This window comes from Sphaeramia orbicularis, chromosome 21 (assembly GCF_902148855.1).
Source record: "Sphaeramia orbicularis chromosome 21, fSphaOr1.1, whole genome shotgun sequence".
Classification (NCBI taxonomy): Eukaryota; Metazoa; Chordata; class Actinopteri; order Kurtiformes; family Apogonidae; genus Sphaeramia; species Sphaeramia orbicularis.
Window position 1 is genome coordinate 9,614,233 of NC_043977.1, and position 22,411 is coordinate 9,636,643.

Sequence of the window (22,411 nt, forward strand, 5' to 3'; positions counted from 1 at the left end):
TGGACAGATTTGGATGAAATTTTCAGGGTTTGTTGGAAATGGGATAAGGAAGAAATGATTACATTTTGGTAGTGATCGGGGGTGGGAGGGCCCACGGGGGGGGGGGGGGGGGGGGGGGGGGGGGCACTGATCAGCCTTGGCGGAGGTCTGCGCTCTCTGAGTGCTTCTAGTTTCAGTTTGTCGTCACTGATTCAGACCCAGTTCTTTAGTCAAAATGCCAACTGAGAACGTGCTGAGAGATGAAAAAGAGTTAAAGTGGAGCAGACGGCAGCAGGTCATGAAACTGGGACACAGCACTGCTCCCAACACTTCCACCCAGCATGGCTGCCCCCCCCATGGCCCCCATCGGCCCCCCCACGGCCCCCCCACCACAGGTTTACTCCTATAGGGTAACATGTACTGTCTGGACACCAGCATCAGTGCCTTATAGTCTGTGTTTAAGAGTCACTCCATTTCCACAACAAAAAACTGACTTTGAGGGAAAGTGATAGAAAAACATTAACATTTCCATCTGTCGTATTCTCACAAACTCCTCCTAGAGAATTGTTTTTAGATAAACTTCACATTTGATCAGTTTGATCTAAAGACCTTTGTGATGAAAATGTGTTTAAATGGTGACTTTTTGTTGAACAGCATGTAAAATTCTGCAATTTTTGTCTGAATTTTCTTAATTACACCTTTCAACAAAATATCCAAAATGAGCCCCTGTCTGTGGTTTCACCTCTTCATTCACTTTCACTTCATTTTGTATTAACCTTCCAGTATCCGAGTAAGCATATTATCCACACTTTACATTTTATGGTATTAAAGGTCACACTATTTTTCACAACTTGTTTTAGGTCAGAATTCAATAATTCATTTTTGCATGATTTTTTAAATTCTGACCCATCCACTAAAATCAGCACGTTATAAACATTGTTAAATTCGTACACTAACACCCTTCTACCAAGTGAGTACAAAACGCACACTGACACATTTTAGCTTTCAACATTTGACCTAGAACAAAAAATAATAATTTATATTAGCCAACATTGGTGTTAATGATGGACATATGCCAGAATGAAACAATAAGAAAAGAACTAATCCAGTTTTTATGTAGAATATTTGAAAAATATGTACATGTTTTTTTTGTGGGGGTTTTGTATCAAAAAATATGGTTTGTTTACATTAAAAAATATGGCATTTAAAGGGTTAAAAAAACACAGAGAGACTCACACAGACACACACAGACACACACAGACTCACACAGACACACGCAGACACACACAGACACACACAGACTCACACAGACTCACACAGACACACACACACAGACACACGCAGACACACACACTCACACACACTCACACAGACTCACACAGACACACACAGACACGCAGACACACAGACTCACACAGACTCACACACACACACACACAGACACACACAGACTCACACAGACACACACACACAGACTCACACAGACTCACACACACAGACACACACAGACTCACACAGACTCACACACACAGACACACACAGACTCACACAGACACACACACACACACACGCACAGACTCACACAGACACACACACACACACAGACTCACACAAACACACACACACACACAGACACACACACACAGACTCACACAGACACACACAGACACACACACACACACACACACACACAGACTCACACAGACACACACACACAGACTCACACAGACTCACACAGACACACAGACACACACACACACACACACACACACACACACACACACAGACACACACAGCAGCTGTAATTACACACTGTGTGTCCGTATCGGTGAACAGGTTACGATAACGCTGATTAAAGATTAAATCTCCTCTGGACCAGCGCGACATAATGACCCCAGTGAACCAGAAACCCCGACACACACACACACACCCACACACCCTCTCACACACACACACACCCACACACACACACACACACACACACACACACACACACACGCATACATATACACACACACACAACTGGAATGTCCTCACAGAGATGGAAAAACACACACCAACACACACTCAGTGGTTACGACTCTCTCTCCGTCCATTACATGATGCTCGCTCGACCATGAAAAGCTCTTTGGCCTGAGCTGAGCTCCTCCAGGCCCAGAGTGTGTGTGCTTGTGTGTCCGTGTGTGACAGTGACCTGGGTTTCTGAACATCCAATCAGCAGTCAGGTCAGATGACATCAGATCCAGACAAACCGTGGATCTGCAGCCAACGTTTACACAACATTAAAGCTCCTCCATCGATCGACTTCACACAAACTGGAGGAAAAACTGATCATGTGTCGATAAAAGACAAAGAATCCACAGCAAAACCATCCACTGTTGTAACTGTTTCATACCTGTTGATCCACTAATCCTGTCAGTCCATGTCAGTAACTGGTGTAAAATATAGTTTATCACGTTTTTATGGTCATCAGATATGACCCATTTGGATGTTCAGAGGCCCTGTAGTTACCGTGGAAACACTGTCATCTACAACAGGGATGTCAAACTCATTTTAGTTCAAGTCCCACATTCAGACCAATATGATCTAAAGTGGGTTAGACCAGTGAAATAATAACATAATAACGTATAAATAATGACAAATCTAAACCTTTCTCTATGTTTTAGAGTGAAAAAAGTTAAATTACATAATGACATCTACAATCTATCCTTTAAAAAAATATGAATGACATGAACAACCGGAAATTTCTTTGGAAAAATAAGTGCAACTTTAACAATATTCTGTCTCAGTTTATCATTTCCACATGTACATTATAACTTACAGATCACAGTGGATCTACAAGTACACAAAACATTTAATGAAAGGCAGAATATTGGTAGAATTACGGTACACTTGCTTTTCAGGTTGTTCTCTTTTTTGTGAAAGGATAGTTTGTCAATGTAAATATTTTCATGTATTTTAACTTTTTTACACTAACAGAAAAATGTTGTAGTTAACCTTATTTATAGGTTATTATGATAGCACTTCAGATCATGTTGGTCTGTATGTCTTGAATGAAAATGATTGATGAACACCCTTAATTGTTAATATTTTCAGTGTTTCAGTTTTCAGTGGTTTATATATATATATATATATATATATATATATATATATATATATATATATATATATATATATATATATATATATATATATAAAATGAACAAAAATGAATAAAATTTACAAAGTACTAAATAATGTGAATAAATAAGCACAAAAAAAAACTTACTGAAATGAAGTAAAATAAATAAATAAATAATAATAAAAGCAGCAAAATGAGCAAAACCAGCCAAAGAGATCAATGAAAATTAATAAAAATGTGCAAAATAATAAACATGAAAAATATCGGCAAAAAATGTACAAGAATGCAGTAAAAGAAAGAATAAATTAAGTAACAAAACGAGCAAATAAACATCCAGAGTGAGCATTAAAATGAACAAAAATTAGTAAAAAATGTACAAAATAATAATTAACACGACCCCCCCCCACCCCTCAGCCCTGTAGGTCAGATCCATTGGGTCACAGTGGGTTCAGATGCTTCAGTTCATCATATGTTGTAGTTCTGACTGTGGCCATCAGGGGGCAGCACCGCCCCGGTCTGTCCTGGCTGCTGATAGGCTGATCTGATGAAGACACTGATGAAGACACTGATTCACATGAGACTCAACCTTCATATTAGTCCTGGTTTCAGTCTTTTCATTGTCTGTCTCTTATTTCCTCCTCCTCCTCCTCCTCCTCTTCTTCTTCTTCTTCTTCTTCTTCTTCTTCCTCTTCTTCTTCTATTCTTTCTTTTTTCGGCGTTCTGATTTGATCCATGGAGTTTAATGGATTTGTTTCCTCCAGGCAGAAGAAATCACTGAACTAAAGTCATTTTATAATAACAAAGAACAACTAATAATATCAAAGTAATCAAAAAATTAACAAAAATTAACAGAATAATTAACAAAATAAACAAATTAATCCAAAAAAAGAAAGAAAAACAACAAAACAAAATAATCAACAAACTGAACAAATATTGAACAAAAGCATGAACAAAATAACAAAATAATCAACAAACTGAACAAAAACAATCAAGATAATCAACAAAATGAAGAAAATAATTTTAAAAAAGAAAGAATTATCAAGAAAAAATCAACAAAATTAACAAAAATTACTAAAATAATTGGTCTGATATAGGTTTGATACAACACATGTCAGACGAGATCAAACTAAACGGTGACTTTAACCATTATAACACATTTAGTTCAGTTTTTAGTGTCTTTTAAAGCTGTGAACATATTGTATTTTCTTGTTGTATCTGAAGAAAAGAGAATGAAAAATAAATATATACCATCATTTCAACCCTGAAAAAACAACACATTTAAAATGTGGAATAAGACTTTTACATGTGATTGTGCAAATAACTATTAAAATTAAAAAAAAAAAAAAAAAAAAAAAAATAGGGGAAGGACTCTAACAATACTTAAGTAAAAGTAAAGGAGGGTCTTTCTCAGCAGGATCATAAGAAAAGTACATCTTCTAAAGTGTAGATTTCATTTATGTATGTCTACAGGGTGGGGAAGCAAAATTTACAATATTTTGAGGCAGGGATTGAAAGACAGTGTATGACCAATTAGTTTATTGAAAGTCATGAGAATTTATTTGCCACAAGAAAATGTACATAATAGAAAATGTTTTTATTCTATGTGTCCTCCTTCTTTCTCAATAACTGCCTTCACACGCTTCCTGAAACTTGCGCAAGTGTTCCTCAAATATTCTGGTGACAACTTCTCCCATTCTTCTTTAATAGTATCTTCCAGACTTTCCCGTAATAGTTTTGCTCATAGTCATTCTCTTCTTTCCATTATAAACAGTCTTTATGGACACTCCAACTATTTTTGAAATCTCCTTTGGTGTGACGAGTGCATTCAGCAAATCACACACTCTTTGACGTTTGCTTTCCTGATTACTCATATGGGCAAAAGTTTCTGAAAAGGTATGGATAATAGTGTTAGGTATGATTATGACATCAATATATGTTTGGTTTCAAAACAATTGACGTAGTGCCTGCTGAGAAAAAACAACTAAATGTTCATTGTAAATTTTGCTTCCCCACCCTGTATATGTGTAAAGGGTCAAAGGTCACATGTGGGTTCAGTCGACCTCTGTTACTTCATGTCATGTCTTCACCTTGTGTTGAATCGTGACCCTGGACTCCAGGTCAGTGTTTTTTCAGGTCAATGGGGTTTCTTTCCACAATAACTTTAAAATAGTGTTAATTTAATTTTATCCTCCTCCTCAAGTACAGTTTGTATTTCAGTCAGTGTGCAGCACATTATAGCCCTAAATGTGTTGATATTCTAACAGATTAAGATCAAACCTCCACAGACTGTATAACTCACTGAATAAAATTTAAAACTTATTGGTAAAAATGGTATAAAAGACAGAAAAAATAAACTAAAAGGTGTAAAATGAACTAGACGATAATAAAACCAAAATAAAAGATGCTAAACAAAGTAAAGGACTAGAAAGTCTCATAAAACCAAACTAAGAAATGGTTTTAACAGACTAAAATTTGGAAAAACTATTAAAAACGATGGTAAAACTAAACTAAAAGACGTTAAAACAGACTCAAATTTAGTCAAATATGTGTAAAAAATAATTAAACCAAACAATTTAATGGTTAATTCAGACTTAAAGATGGTTAAACAAGATTTAATAATAGTAAAACCAAACTAAGAGATGGTTTACACAGACTAAAAACTGGTAAAACTATTATAACAGACGGTAAAACTAAACAAAAAGGTGGATAAAATCAATTAAAATAGTTTCTACATATTTGTGTTAATGGTATCATCAAGTTTTCTTCTTCAAACTAAAACTCATAGACACTTTAACTGTTGCTAAAATAACACTGTGTCTTACAGTGTTGACGTGCTGCATCAACTGATAGTTTACATTATAGCTCTGTTAGCATAGCTCTGTTAGCTTAGCTCTGTTAGCATAGCTCTGTTAGCTTAGCTCTGTTAGCTTAGCTCTGTTAGCGTAGCTCTGTTAGCTTAGCTCTGTTAGCTTAGCTCTGTTTTTAGACTGGAAACAGCCACAGTAAAACCACTAATCACCTGTTTTCTGTTCGGTTTGTGTTGTCAGTTACTGAACTAAAGATCTGTTTGAATCCAACAAACAATGTTAGAACCGTCACAGTTTAGTCTGAACCGTGGATCAACAAACAGAAACTTAGCAAAGAAGAAGAACATCCCATAATAACTTTATACCTTCATAAGCCTCATAATCAAACTCATCCGTGTAGAAGAAACGCTGACATTTCACCATTAAACTCCATTCTGTACATTTTCAGCTGAATCCAGTGGAGAAAACAATCACTCTTGTCATTGACTTTTATCACTTCTGTTTTTTGACTCCGACAGTTGTTTCTTTCTGGTTCTCATCCTCAGAGTGACTCACTACTCCCTCTAGTGAGCACATAAATCCCCCAGCCTGTTAATGGAAATAAATCCACTTCATATCTGTACGATCCAATACATTGGCATCTCTTGCAGAACTTCACAGATCTTTATTCTAAACACAAATGATAATTTTAGGTACTATTTTAATATTTAAAAGTAGAAATACTACATATAGACACTTTAAGGAGGAGGTTTGAGAAGAAGGTGGATGGAACATGGTTGTCAGGTGTCAGAATAATCCCATTATGGACACTAACATCAGGAATAACCGAGCCGTTAAAGCTAAACTCTACATCCAGCTCCTTTAACGTGGACATGGGCTGATGTCCTGCGTCCCCATTGGCCGGTTGACTTTGATTGACAGCTGTGATGGTCCGCTGAGGTCAGAGAGCATCGAGTTATGAAACACTGTCGCCTCCAGGTTCGTCTGCAGCAAAGTGGAAATGTCAGCGTCGCCTCCCTGCCATTACCCCAGTGATGGGGGGGGGTTCAGAGTTCTGTCTAATTATCTGTGCCGGGTTAATAAAGGTCACGGCGCTGGTTCCTGGGTCGTAACGAGCCGTGGAATCGATGGTTATTAATAGACACATATTTCAACAGTGTGTGTGTGAGCAGGTGTGTGTTTGTGCATCCACACAGTTTATGAATAGACCCTGATGACAGATTCACACTCGGAGCTACACAGGGGTGACAATCATCTCAGAGGAAGAGGAGAGGGAGGGGCTACGTGACCGCACATGAACCTGGACGTATTCAGAGACATGGACACACCCGGTGGACACACGCGGTACTGCAGCTGGAATAAAAACAGCAACAACAACAAGAGACGACTGACAATGAAAGGAGCATTTATTCAGCACGTGTATGAAAACACTGGCATGTGTTTGAATCAGTGTAAACGTCACTGCATTTATACTTGAGAATAGAATAGAACAGAACAGAATAGAATAGAATAGAACAGAATAGAATAGAATAGAATAGAATAGAATAGAACAGAATAGAATAGAATAGAACAGAATAGAACAGAATAGAATAGAACAGAATAGAATAGAATAGAATAGAATAGAATAGAATAGAATAGAATGTATTAGAATAGAATAGAATAGAATAGAATAGAATAGAATATTACAAAATACAATAGAATAGAACAGAATAGAATGGAATGTATTAGAATATAACAGTATAGTGTAGAATAGAATAGAATAGAATAGAATAGAATATTAGAATAGAATAGAACATTATAGAATAGAATAGAATAGAATAGAATAGAATAGAATAGAATAGAGTAGAATAGAATAGAATGTGTTAGAATAGAACAGTATAGAGTAGAATAGAATAGAATAGTAGAGTAGAATAGAGTAGAATAGAACATTATAGAATAGAATAGAATAGAATAGAATAGAATAGAATAGAATAGAATAGAATAGAATAGAATAGGGATTTGTCAATCAATCCACCAGAGGGCGCTGCTCTGAACACACAAGAAGAAGAAGAAGAAGAAGAATCAATGATAACAAACATGGCAGCAGATGAGGTTTTACTAATATTGATATGTGGATGTGTGGGAAAAAAAGTCATATATTCATTCATAAAATTCAACAAAATACTCAATGTATTGGATTAAAGATTCGATTTCCAGTAGAGGTGTTTGGTTTTGGTTATTCTGTAGTAGGTTCAGGATTCAGGATCAGGACTCAGAATGAGGACTAAGGATCAGGACCGAGGATCAGGACCAAGGATCAGGAGCAGGTTCAGGTCTGTCCCTGTTCTCCTTTGAGACAGAGTGACTGTCATCACTGTTCATCCTGAATATCATCACCTCAGTGATTCATGCTGTGTCTGTGTCGCCTCCTCTGAGACACAACGACACACACACACACACACACACACACACAGACACACACACAGACACACAACGACACACAGACACAAAACGAGTCACAGACACACGACACACAATGACACATAGACACACAACAATACACACATGCATAGACACACAACGACACACAGGCAAACGACACACAGACATATGACACACAAACACAGACACAAAACGACACACAGACACAAAATAACAAACAGACACAGACGCACAACGACACATAGACACAATGACACACAGACACACAGACACACAATGACACACAGACACACAGACACACAATGACACACAGACACACAGACACACAATGACACACAGACACACAGACACACAATGACACACAGACACACAGACACACAATGACACACGGACACACGACATACAAACACAGACACCCAATGACACAACGACACACAGACACAAAATGACACACAGACACACAACAACACACAGATACAAAAAGACACACACGCACGCGCACACACACACACACACACACACACACACACACGACACACAGAGATCTCCACAGACCCAGAGCAGTGTTCAGACAGACTGAGACTGTTGTGTTTGGGAGAAACAGATGATGGAGGAGGAGGAGGAGGAGGAGGAGGAGGAGGAGGAGGAGGAGGAGGAGGAGGAGGAGGAGGAGGAGGAGGAGGGGGTGAGTCGGTGTTGTGTCTGTCGATGATGTGGATTCATCTCATGAGTCGAGGTATGAAATCTTTGTGTTTGTGCGTCTGTTTGGTGTTTTTGTGGGTCCTGTGTGTGTGTGTGTGTGTGTGTGTGTGTGTGTGTGTGTGTGTGCGTTACTGAATACACACTGTGTCTGTACAGGTGTGTGTTTTTTTTTATGGGGTTGGGGGGGTCAGGAATGTGCTGTGCCTCCCTACACCTGAACCTTAACCCAGACCTGAACCTGAACCTGAACCTGAACCGGACTCGTTCAGACTCAGGTTTTATTGTTTGTGTTGGGTTTAATGCTTTTGTCGTCACATGATGCTGAAGTTTTGTGTCTGTGTTATTAAATATATGAAAGGATCGATAATAGATATAGAGGAAGCACTTCTGTCTGTTTTATATCTCATCGGGAATTGAAGTCATTATTTGCAGCATTGAAACTGTAGCATTATTGAGTTGTTAAGGAATAATGTGTATTTAACATCAGCTTGAACACGTTGTATGTTTGTGTTTTCATCAGTTTTTCTATGTTTCAGTCTATGGTTATGATCAGGGTTGTGCTGGAGGTGTTATTACACCTCTGTGTTGTTTGTCATCATCTGTTTTCTGGGAATATGTTGTCCTCAGATAGCTCGTGGGTCATGTTTTGAAAGTCAAAGATATGGTTTATTATCTGGAACATCTGAATTCTGCACCGACTTCATCAACTAGTGGATTTTTTTTTAGTTATTCTCTAAATGCTGCAAAAATTCATGGTAGAAATTATGCAAAAATACAGCTTTTATTCAAGTAAAAATACATAAAACCTGACGAAAACCTACAGAAATAAAACACTAGAAATGTCAAATATAGTTTTTTTGATTCAAAGATTTGCAGAAATGAACAGATGCAATAAATACTGATAATTTAACAGGATTAGACTTGTTTAGATTAGTAATATAGCACATTTCCAACCCATAACATACACTTTATTTCTCTGTGATACAACAGTAGACTCATATTTTCTGCACAAATCCATAATCTTCTACTACTACTGCTCCTTTTTCTTCTACATGACAGTATTTTTTAGAAACATCATGGGCTGTGATTGGTTGAGTGAATCAGCGACCACTTCCTGTCTGTCAGACATTCCCCTCATTAGAAACAACGTGACAGCGGTGATTACCCACACACCGCTGTTCATCAGATGTACAACAAACACACAACAGACACACAACAAACACACAATAGACGCCTTGTTGATTCAGTGGGTTTTATTTCTGCACATCGAACCTAAAACTCTTCCTTCAGTCTCTGTTTCTGTTTTAAAATAACACAAGCTGCACAAAGTGTTGTAAAAAGATAGAAATAAAATACATGATGTGGAAAAATTGTAAAAAAACAAGAATAAAAATATACTAAAACTGACAAATAATAGCATAAATAGGATAAAACAGCTAAAATACAACCAGTAGAAAAAATAAATCAAAATTGCTTGTATTAAAAGCAAATAGGTACATCTTTACCTTCCAGTATCCAGGTGAGCATATTATGCACACTTATAAAAGGTCATATTATTTTTCATAATTTATTTAAGGTCAGAATTCAGAAGTTGTTCATTTTTGCCTTATTTTTTAATTCTGACCCATCCACTAAAATCATCACATTATAAATGATGTTAATTTCCTACATTAACACCCTTCTGCCAAGTGAGTACAAAATACACACTGACACATTTAACATTTAATGTATTAATTTTTGCTCATTTTGTTCATTATTTTGTTTGTTTTTGTTCATTTTATCCATTATTTTCTTAATTTTTTGCTAATTTTTTTTATTATTTCCCCAGTTTTTAAATTAGTTTTTTCATTTGTTTGATGATTCTTTTCATTTTATTTCATTTATTTTATTCAGTTTTGTTTATTTTGTTGTTTAATTTCTTCCTTTTGACTCACTTTACTGTAAATGCTAAACACTGTGTGATAAATAAAGTCTTATTTTATCCTGATATATTGTTTAATGAATCCAAAACATGTGGTTAAAGAGAAATACTTTAATAATCTGCAGTTTATGGAAATAGTTTAACAGTTTGATCTTTATGGTTTTTGGTTATTTTGTCTCAGAATAGAATCACTGATCCATGACAGTTACATTTTACACTGAAATCATATGTTTTCTTGCCTCAGTCACATATTCTCTTTGTGGGAAGAGCTTTATCTTAAAACACTGGTACCATTACATGTTAAACTGTTGATGCATGGAATCCACTAGTGTGAATATGTGGGTATTATGATAAATAAATAAGACGTAGAAGAAATCCAATGGAAAATACCAGTTGTTCATTAACAGCTGATGCATGAAAGGGTTAACATGCTGTAATAACATGGTCCAGATCAGGTCTGGGTTGGGTCCTGGATCATGTATGTATCACGTTCTCATGTTGACGCTGATGACGGACATGTAGAGACACCGGGATTTGTCCCAGTTGGATGTCTGATGGACGCCAAGAGACAAGAGGCGTGATTTAAGACACAGCAGTGGTCGTGTAAACCCACGGGTTTAATGGTTTAATGTGAAGGACAGCGGTCGGTCTGTATGTTTATTCAGTACCAGAATACTTTACTGGTAGTAAATTATAAACAGTGTTGTGTAAGTTACCTCCAAACTGTAATACATTACAGATTACTTGTTACTGTTTTTTTAAAGGGGTGATATTTTGCTAAACCCACTTTTATTAGTCTTTGGTTCATTTATTTGTGTATTTGGACCCTAATCATTCATAAAGTTTGAATTTGAACCCTCCAGGCACTGCAAAGCTAACTTAAGATATGCCTTTATTAGTCCCACAAGGGGAAATTCCTGCTTAATTTTATATTCAAAAATCGAGTGGATTTCTACAACCCGTTTCAATTCCTGCTTAATTTGTTACATTTTATAACTAGTTATGTCACGACATTTGTACATATAAGGACAAGACTTTGGACGAACATTTCTCAGAGTACGACATAGCACAGCCAACAACCTGGAGGGGGCGGGGCCTGAAGTGACTCATGTGCATTTGAAGGGCCAGCGCTCAAAACGACCTTTCTGGTGTCATGACTCAGAAATAGGGTTAAAGATGGACCTGTGGAGTTGAATTAATGAAGAATTCAGACCCAAGCAGAGAATTTACAGTTTATGTAGACCACAGGGAAATGTTTTAAAATACATAATTCCATTTAACCCTTTATCGGGCAAGTGACTATTTTTGGTGATTTCCACAAACATTAAATATGGGGCCAAAACTGTGCCTCAGTGAATTCAAGAAGCATGTTGGTTTTTATAAAACTATACAGTGATTTAGAGAGATTTATAGAAACTTTGAAGCTGTAAATACTGAATATGAGTGATTTTTTGTCTGTTTATGACCTTATAACAGTTGTTTTATTGCATGTGTTTGCTTGTTAGTAAGTGTCTGCTCACATGTTTTAAGGCAAGAGTAGGTAGATGACTGTGTCCAGTAACACAGTGAGGTGGAAATTTTTAATTTCAGAGTATTTCAATGAGGGCCTTATAAAGGGTTAAAAAGCAAAATATCACTCCTTAAAAAGTAATTCCTTACCTCACAGTATTACTGTCTCAGAATTGTAATGTGGTGCACCTGTGTTACTTTAGAGTTACGTACAGACTCTTGTTATAAATGGTGTGTCTGAAGTACATGTGGATGGATAGCTCAGTAAGTAACGCTACAGTCTACGATGTTCCAATCCCAGCAGGAACACTTACATTTTTTTCAACATTTTACATGTTTAAACAGGGCACAGTGCGGAGGACACTGATAGATAAATCCGCTATTGATAAAGAATTCAAACTAGTCATACAAACGTTTTCTTACCTTTTCCTTGCTGATCATAGGGGTCATGCTAACTATCTTCTGTAAAGCAGGGTTAGGGTCAGTAATGAGCATACGTCCATGTGGACCATGGACTGTCTTCTGCCGTCTTCACACATTGGCTGAACACCAACAGGAAATAGAACTTTACTGACGCATTTTTGATTCCTTAAGGTCTCACGGTCTTACTTTATTTTCAGTTTTTTTCATGTTTCATTTAATATTTTGGAAGTTTTTTGTTTATTTTATTCAATTTATATATAAACCAGTTGTGTCCGTCCACTGTCATTGATTCAACTTCATGGGTTTTACTGGTAAATCACTGTTTTAGAAGATGACGGTGTTTCACTACGGAGCCTCTGAAGTTTAAATTGAATTCTTCTACATATTTATTCTCATTTATTCCCATGACATCCTGCAAAATCGTCTTGCCCTCCCATGTGAAACTGTCTAGATCCACCACTGACGTAATCAAGCAAAATGTTGGTCTGTTTTTGGTGTGAGTGTAGAATGAGAACACACTGAAGTCTGAAAAGGACAGGAATCATATGTATATTATGTGCAAACAAAGCATCATGGGAGCTATAGTTTTTGTGCTATACATATATATATACACATATATACACACACACACACACACACACACACACACATATATATATATATATATATATATATATATATATATATATATATATATATATATATATTTAATTTTTTTTTTTTTTTTTTTTTTTTTTTTTTTTTTTTTTTTTTTTTCTTCTTGTACATCTTGTATTACTCTAAAATGGATAAAGTAAAGTAATAAGACATTGTAGTGAAGCAGGACAGGAAGTGGTGTCAGCTCTCATTTGGAAAAAATCCCAACCAATCAGAGCCAATTATGTGAATTCAACTGTAAAACCACAATAAGAAGCTCCTCCTTTGGCTTTTAAATGTTTTCCTCCGTCATTTACATCATTTCCAGTGTTTTTTCATGCAGTTGGTGTTTCTTCTCCTGTCTCTTCGTATTCTCTGCTCTATATAAATGTGAGTGTGTTATTTTGGATGTAGAAGGATGTGAATGTGACCTACTTAAACACACACACACACACAGAGGCTTGTTATGCAAATGTGTGTGTTTCTGTGCATAATAATAATAATGCAGTGTGATGTCTAATGCTGCCATCAGCAGATCCACGCTCAGTGTGGATGAAGGATGTTTCAAATGCAGATGAAGGTGTTCAGACGGAAAATCACTGTAGAATTAAAACAGGGATTCATCTCCACTCTGGTGTTTTCATAGAATGTCCTCAGATTGAAGGAGCGTCATGTGACTGATCCAATTTAGGACAAAGACACTTTTTGACGTCTAATTCCAGGTGTTGAGCCTGTTCTTCCCATAATGCACCTGGCTATTCCTGCACTTAACCCATAAAGACCCAGAGATACTTTTATTTCAGTTCCCATATGAATCTTTCTCTATACCTAACCTTTCTTAAATGATTTACCACCATTTATTATAATATCATCCTAGTATTTTGCATTTTTCAGTGTAAATCATGCATTTTCCTATATTTAATTTAGATGTTCATGAAAACTAAATTCAAATGTTATTATATCAAAACAGAGAAAACTGTAGGAAAAGATACTTTTTCAGTAAAATCTATCATTTACTGAGCATAAAAACAAATGTTTACATTATTTTGTTCATGGCACTTATTTTGTTCATTTTTTTGTTAATTTTGTTACTTAATTTGTTCATTTTTCTACATTTTGTTGCCTATTTCATTGTTTTTCCTTCAATTTTGTGAAGTTAGTGTCTTATTTTCTTCATGTTATTTATTATTTTGTGGATTTATTATCCATTTTTGTTCATTTTATTGATCATTGTGGCTGTATTTGATCATTTTGTTGCTTATTTTATTCTTTTTCTTTACTTCACTGAAGTAAATTTTACTTATTTTCCATGCTATTTATTATTTTGTACGTTTTCATATTCACTTTTGTTGTTTTTGTTTAATATATATAAACCCAGTGTGTCCATCCACTGTCATTGATCCAACTCCATGGGTTTTACTGGTGAATCAATGTTGCAGAAGATTATGGTGTTTCCATGGTAACTACAAAGCCTCTGAACGTCCAAAATGGGTCATATCTGATGACCATGAAAAGATGAATAACTGTATTTTACACCAATTATTTACATATATTGATAGGATTAGTGGATCAATAAGTATTGAACACTTTATATCAGTGGATGGTTTTGGTCTCCAGTGGAGGTTTGGGTCTTTATGGGTTTAATCTGCGACCAAGTCATGACCAAAACCGGTTTATATCAAGAAGGAAACAACATCAAGATGGTTCCGGTCTCCAATGAGCAGCAGAATCAGTTTTACACCTAAAATATAGACTGTGTCCTGATGTGGACAGAGAAAACTGAGACTTGTGGAAACAATGACAGGCTTGTGAATTCACCCTTTGACAGAAAGAAATGTGTGGAATCTTTAGAGTAATTTGATGCTGTGTGATGCATCAACTGAACATACAGTTCTTGGATCTGCACCAACGTCTGGCACACACTCAAAACAAAACACTGTTAATATGTGTGAGTGTCTGTTTTTACACACTCTGCACCTTTGAGTTGCAGCTCTGCTTTGCTTTTTGCACAATATTGATATTGAAGTACTCGACACTGGTTTCAAAAGTCTGGATCTTCTTAGAGTTAAGTCCATTATTCTTTGGTCGTATCTTGGGTTTGGACTGAATTTCCTGATTCATTTGTTTATCATCATTACTGTCATCTAAAAAGAAGATTTCACGCATTTCTTTCGGCAGTTAAAGGGTGAATGTACAAGTCTGTCATTGTTTCCAAAAGACTCAGTTTTCTCCGTCCACTTGTTATTTATAATAACATCCTGGAACATTGCATTAAGAAAAAATTGCATGAAAAATGTCAGATTTGGGCTACATTTACCTGCAGTGTGAATGTAGTGTTAGTCTCATTACCAACCAGATGCTAATATTTGGCTAAAAGTAGCAGAGGGAATGTGTGTAAGTGTAAAGAATCTGGATCATCTTCATGTTGTGGATACCCTCCGTCGACGTCACTTTGGGCTTTTCCCAGTTTCTACCTCCAGGAAACCATTCATCCAGACTCCCAGTGATCATCTCATTATCTCAGAGTGGATATATTATCAAACTGCAGCAGCGGCAGGAACATCAGTCAAACCGGCGCGTTTGAAGACGCAGCCTGGCAGACACAAAGCGTCGACTTCAGCAGGGTAATTTAATCTTTAATCCTGGGGTTTAATCTGTAAGTAGTGTGTGGCTGCCTCCCTCGGCCTGGCTCGTCCCCGGGGATTGGGTTTCTGGTCTCTGGAGGAAATGGCAGCGGGGGATTAAGAAGTAACACACTCCCACAGAAACACACACACACACCTGACGCCGAGGGTTCGCGGGTTCAGATGGCGATGACACATGCCACTCCGGTTCGGTCACCTGATACATCCACACACAGAGCGAACGGACGGACGGACGGCGAGCAGAGGCAGGGCTGTAGATTACAGATTATTACCCATAATCCTCATATAAAAGAATAGAGCAGACGCTGAGGAGACCAGGGACGGACACAGGACGAAGGACGGGTCCACTTCAGGTAGGAACCTCCTCCTTCTTCTCCTCCTCCTCTTCTTCTTCCTCGGTCTTCATCACTTCCTGGCTGTGTGATAAAGGCTTCGCGTCCGTCGCCATCCGTCTGAATCAGTTCACAGTCTGATTAGCAGAACCAGATGTTTCTGTTGGCGCCACCGATGCTCCGATACGCTCCAAATGTTGACGCGAAGCAGATGAAACACGTTCCTGCTGCTCCGTCTGATAATGAACTGACTTCAGATCAGATCTGCAGGAGGATGCAGTCGGAGTTAAAGAGGAGTCCAGTGGTTTTGTGGTTTAAAACCCTCTGTTGATACAAACGACAGCAGTGAATTCATCTATAAACTGTGTCTGTTAAAGCTTGACTGATTTTAACCACTGATCTAATAATAATGGAATAATGATGAAGTCATGCATGTCTTTATGAAAAAACATAGTATGTCAACAAAATAACACAGAACTGAACATTAAACTAACTGTAAAAATGGAGTGTTTTATGTAATATTCAAAGATTTTTCGTTGTCAATTCTCTAGATGTACATGATGTACAGAGAATATTGACCTTATTAAATCCCGTGTATTTAAAAAAAAAAAAAAAAGTAAAAATAGAGTAAAAATGGTGCTGTATGTGGTATAAAGAATAAACTATAATAGAATATAAAATGTACATGTCAATCTATTTATAGTAATATAATCCATTGATCACTATCAGCACCGATTTGTGCCATTATTGATCCCGTCTGTGCCGTTTAATGCATCTATCTCTTTTTTCTGAATCTGTAACTAATTGAAATTTGATCGACTTTTAATTACTTCCTGTAAAAAACCTAAAATACATAGAAATTGTAGAAGTTGTTTCTTAGCTGCATCTACAGTCCATCACTGTAAAATTAAAACATCATATGTCCCCAACAGTTTGACAGAATGTTATAGAATTAGGTATAAACAAGTGTGGTGGTCAAAGGTCAAAGGTCACAGTCACTCTGAGCTCAGGTCTGTCTGTTCTTATGACACTAAAATCTCAGTGAAGTCTTGAGGATTTTACTTACTTACATTTTATTACCTATTTACAACCTGTTCTATTTTATTTTCATTATATCTATATATTCAATTACTCTTCTTCTTTTTTAAAAATATTTTGGTGGCCAATGGTCAAAGGTCACTGTAACCTTGTGTCATCCTTATGAGTGTATCTCATGAACAACTTGAGGTTGTTTTTGTAATTTGACACAAACATCTTTCTTACGCTGAAAGTATTATTGTGGTCAAATTGTGAAGGTCAAAGGTCACTGTAGCCTCATGTCTGTCCATTATAATGGATGCAGTATCACTACATTTTGTTGTTGCTGTTGTTGTTTGTTTACTTTTTTTAATAATTTGGCACAAACACTGTCTTAGACTCTGAACTGAAAGTGTTTTGGTGGTCAAAGGTCACTGTAACCCTGTGTCATCCTCATCAGTATGATATCTCAGGAACAACTTGAGTTGTTTTTGTAATTTGACTCAAACATTTTTCATAGACTCTGAACTGAAAGTAATATCGTGGTCAAATTACGAAGGTCAAAGGTCACTGTAGCTTCATCTCTGTCCGTTCTAATGGATGCAATATCACTGCAGTTTTTGTTTGTTTGTTTGTTTGTTTGTTTGTTTTAAATATTTTGGCTCAAACACTTTCTCAAACTCTGAACTAAAGGTGTTTTGTGGCCAAAGGTCAATGTTATTGCGACCTCATGAAACACATTTTTATCATAACTTCTGGCAGACAATGGACTGTTGTTGTGGTGTATCCACTCTGTGATATTTATTACTTTTTACTCAAATAATAATGAATAAACAGGATATTTTAACCACCAAAACAGACATTCACACATCCATCTTATGAAGGCTTGTTGTGGTTTTATACCCCTCGCCTGAGGGGTATTGTAATCGTGTTGTCGTCTGTCTGTCTGTCTGTCTGTCTGTCTGTCTGTCTGTCCATTCAATGACATTATCACATTATCTGAAGAATGCATTGAGATATCTGCACCAAATTTATACTGTGGATGCATCTTAGCATGGAGCAGAAGCCTATTGAAAATTGGTGACCTTGACCTACTTTTTCAAGGTCAAACAGCCTTGTGCGGTTATAATATCTGAGTACTTTCAAATATAAATATGTATGTAATAAATTTTACACAAAGACAATCTAATGTAAATTATTGGGCAGTAACTTTCAACAGAACCTTACACTAAATTTGGCCGAGGGGGATTAAAAGTGCACAGCACGTTATGTTTTAAAATTTATTCATGTTAAATGAAGCCAAAGTTCGACCCATGTTTCACACTGAACAGATGGAAAATACAGTACTGCATTATTCTACTTTAGTACAGTTACTTTACTTGAGTACTGAGGTTTTCCTTTTATTCTTTACATTTTAACACATATATCTGTACTTATATTTTTAACACAGTGTTTCCTTTTAATGCTTTTGAGGCTGATTTATTATACATAATTTTTATTTTTGACTTTAGTGTCACTGTTCACCTTCAGTTCAGTCTAAATGTGACAGCAACAAACACATCAGTGAACGTCACATACAACAGGATAAAAATGATGGAAAAGATGGAACAAATGACAAATTACTAAAATGAGGTTGTAACTGATTCCAGGTCCGTTTCTGTTTGAGTCGGAGTGAGGTTAATGTCAGTGCTTCTACTTTTACCAGAGTCTTTTTTTACTTCTACTTGACTGAAGAATGTGTGAGGTGGTCATGTCGACAGGTCCGACAGCAGCTGCAGATACAGTACATGGGCTTTGTTTGTATTAATAATTAGTCCGTTTGTCCACCCTGACCTTTGACCTGCACTCACTTCCTCTGTCTCATATTAGATTAGATAGAACTTTATTGAACCTTTGGGCAAATCCCTCAGGAAGTTGAAGTTCTAATGGCAGCACAAACACCAAACATACACACAAGAAATACCACAAGAAAATATCAAAACAATAAGTATTAAAAAAACAGTATTGAAAAAAACCCCAGACAATTGCACATTAGAAAGTACTAGTAGAAACAACAAGTATATATATATCACAGGATTAAAGTTATAATAAAGTGACAGCAGTAATTATAGTCATGATAATGATTAATAATGAGAAGAATATTAATAATAAGAAGAATAAGACTAAGCAGCTGTAAGAGAACTAAATTACCAACAACAAGAAAACAAACATTGCGTACTGGAATAAACAATAAACAACCTGAACAACACATGATCGCTCTGATAGTCTCAGCTAATGTACAATATGATGTTTAAACAGAATGTGAATCTGATGTAAAGACATTTGTCAGGACCAGGTACAGGAACATACACCAGACTATCATCAGCAAAAAGAACAAAAGAACAACATGTCAGTATCAATGAACAGAAACAGAGCTGCATAGATAAAGACCATGGATATTCTGTAATATCTGCACTGGACACATAAACAGACTCAGATTTATTTATTGTCATTTAAACATCACATCATAGATGCACTGCAAAAAAAAAACAGAGATAAAACACTAGAAAACAGGAAAAAAAATAATTTGTAGAAACATATATATAAATATTCATAGTTAAATCATGCATATAAAATATGTGATGAAAACCATACCAAGTTCAATGTTGCATTTATGTTGTTGTATTGCACTGAATATGGTATGATTATTTATGTGTAATTATATTTATACTTTAGTTATATTTTAACCTTTATTCTTTTATTATAATTCTTTACATGTTGATATTTTATATTTCTAATCTTGACTGATGCAAGTGAAATAAACCCACTTTTCCCTGATTCTGATTCTGAAACAGTGAAAGATAAACCAGACCAAATGTAAAAGAAAAGAGCTTTGGTTCACCGTTTGAAAACAGAATGTGGTTCAGAACCTGCTTTCTCTACTTATAGTTTTACTTTTACTACATGAGAAATGTGTTTATGAAATTGATTAGACACATATCACTTATGGAAAACTGAATAAGTGTGTAGAAAATAAAATACACACATTTACTTTGAACTTTACATGAGTCATTACATTCACAAACAGAAACTCCCCAAAATTTCTTGAATATTGTATTTTTTTCTGCAGCAAAAAAGCCTGAAATATCCAAATTTCTCTATATATTATTCATTCATTCATTCATTCGGTCATTCGGTCATTCTTTTATTTATTTGGACAATGCATTGAACATAGTAGACAATAGTAGACATAGTAGATAATAAAGTTTACCTTGAACCATGACATATAGAACATCTGATGTTCAGCACAAACAGTAAATAGCATTTAGCTAATTCTGACATTTACAGAATCAACAACATTAATAGAGAAATAGCATAAACACTATAATATTCAAAGAGGAACTCATAATGTTCTAAACCTTTCAATGGTTTGTTTCTCGGTGGTCCATCTTTGCTCCGAGAACAGAGGTGTCAAACATACGGCCCGTGGGCCAAAACCAACCGCCAAAGGGTCCAATCCAGCCCATGGGATGAATTTACAAAGTGCAAAAATTACACAGAAACATTGATGGTCAAGGGTGTCAAGTTGTATTGATGATAAAGTTAAATTTTATGTATTTCAGTTCCAGATGTTTGTTACTAAATATTTTGTGTATTTGTAGATCCACTGTGATCTGTACGTTTTAATAGATATGTGTAAATGATAAACTGAGACGGAATATTGTTAAACTTGCACTAATTTTCCTTAAGAAATGCGGGGATGTTCATATTTGCTCAGGTTATTCACATTTTATTGTGAAAGGATGTTTGTAAATGTAAACATTTTCATGTCATTTTACTTTTTTACAGTATTTGTCAGAATTCATCGGTTATTATGTTATTTTACCGGTCTAAAGTGATTTTAACAGTCCTTATTGTTAATATCTTCAGTGTAATTTTTGCACTTTGTAAACTCATCCCATGGACCAGATTGGACTGGACTGGACCGGATTGGACCAGATTAAACCGGATTGGACTGGATTGGACAGGGTTGGACCCTTTGGCCTGTGGTTTTGGCCCATGGGCCGCATGTTTGACGCCCCTAATATAAATCCCTCCTGTTTTTCCTGATTGGAGTGTGAACCTCTCGACCTGTTTAAACGTCCTCTGGCCCTAAAGCTCCAGATCCTTCAGGCTGTTTTAGAAGTTGCTAATCTTTCTTGACCTTTTCGTTGACTTTTTGTCACCGGTTCGTTTTCCCGTCGACTGCATCAACACAGTCTGACTCTGTACGCTTAACTGTACGATCAGACCACCGTTAAATTTAGAGTCTGTGTGGAATCTCAGGTTTCCTTTATGAAAGTGAGGACGTCTTTCTGAATGTGTGTGATGGACAGCGTGTGGACAGACGCCTCTTCATTCCGTCCTTGTGTCCTCTGAGCTCTGATTTCAACACACTCATGCACACACACCGTCTCTCTTACAGTTAGTTGCTGTTGTAAGGAGCTGCTATAAATACTGATATATCTGCTGTCGCGTTCTATCGGAAACAGATGACAGAGAGACCGACGGCTCAGTGATGGCGCTGCAGTGTCACAGATGTGGCGGCAGTGGAGTTTAATGGAGCATAACTTTAACCTTAACTTTAACTATAACCTTAACTATAACCCCTGCATTTATCAGGTTTAGTTTTACTTTTGTCCTCCTGTTGTTCCTAAAGGGTCATATTTTTATTTCATTCATTTCATTGATATCTTCATCATCAGCAGTGTCATCATCCTCATCTTTGTCATCATTTTCATTCTCTTCATTGTTGCCATCTTCATCTTCAACATCGTTGTCTTCATTAGCAATTTCTTCAAACATCTTCTTCTCTGTCTCTAAAGTTTGTTTAGATTTTTGGATCTTTGACAAATTTTTTAAAATACTAAAAATGTTCC

General features: G+C 36.3%; 1 protein-coding gene across 4 annotated transcripts in view; it reads left to right on the plus strand.

Annotated features, from left to right (window-relative positions):
• Window positions 1-22,411, plus strand: part of znf385b (zinc finger protein 385B) — a 73,292-nt gene that overhangs the window by 33,681 nt on the left and 17,200 nt on the right. The window contains exon 1 of one of the 4 annotated variants that reach the window (XM_030125052.1): window positions 8,855-9,064. The exons of the other annotated variants lie outside the window; for them this stretch is intronic. Coding sequence (XP_029980912.1) covers window positions 9,037-9,064 — 28 coding nt within the window. The 5' untranslated portion in view covers window positions 8,855-9,036. Of the gene's footprint in view, window positions 1-8,854; window positions 9,065-22,411 lie in introns of those variants that run through there. 4 annotated transcript variants of the gene reach the window in all.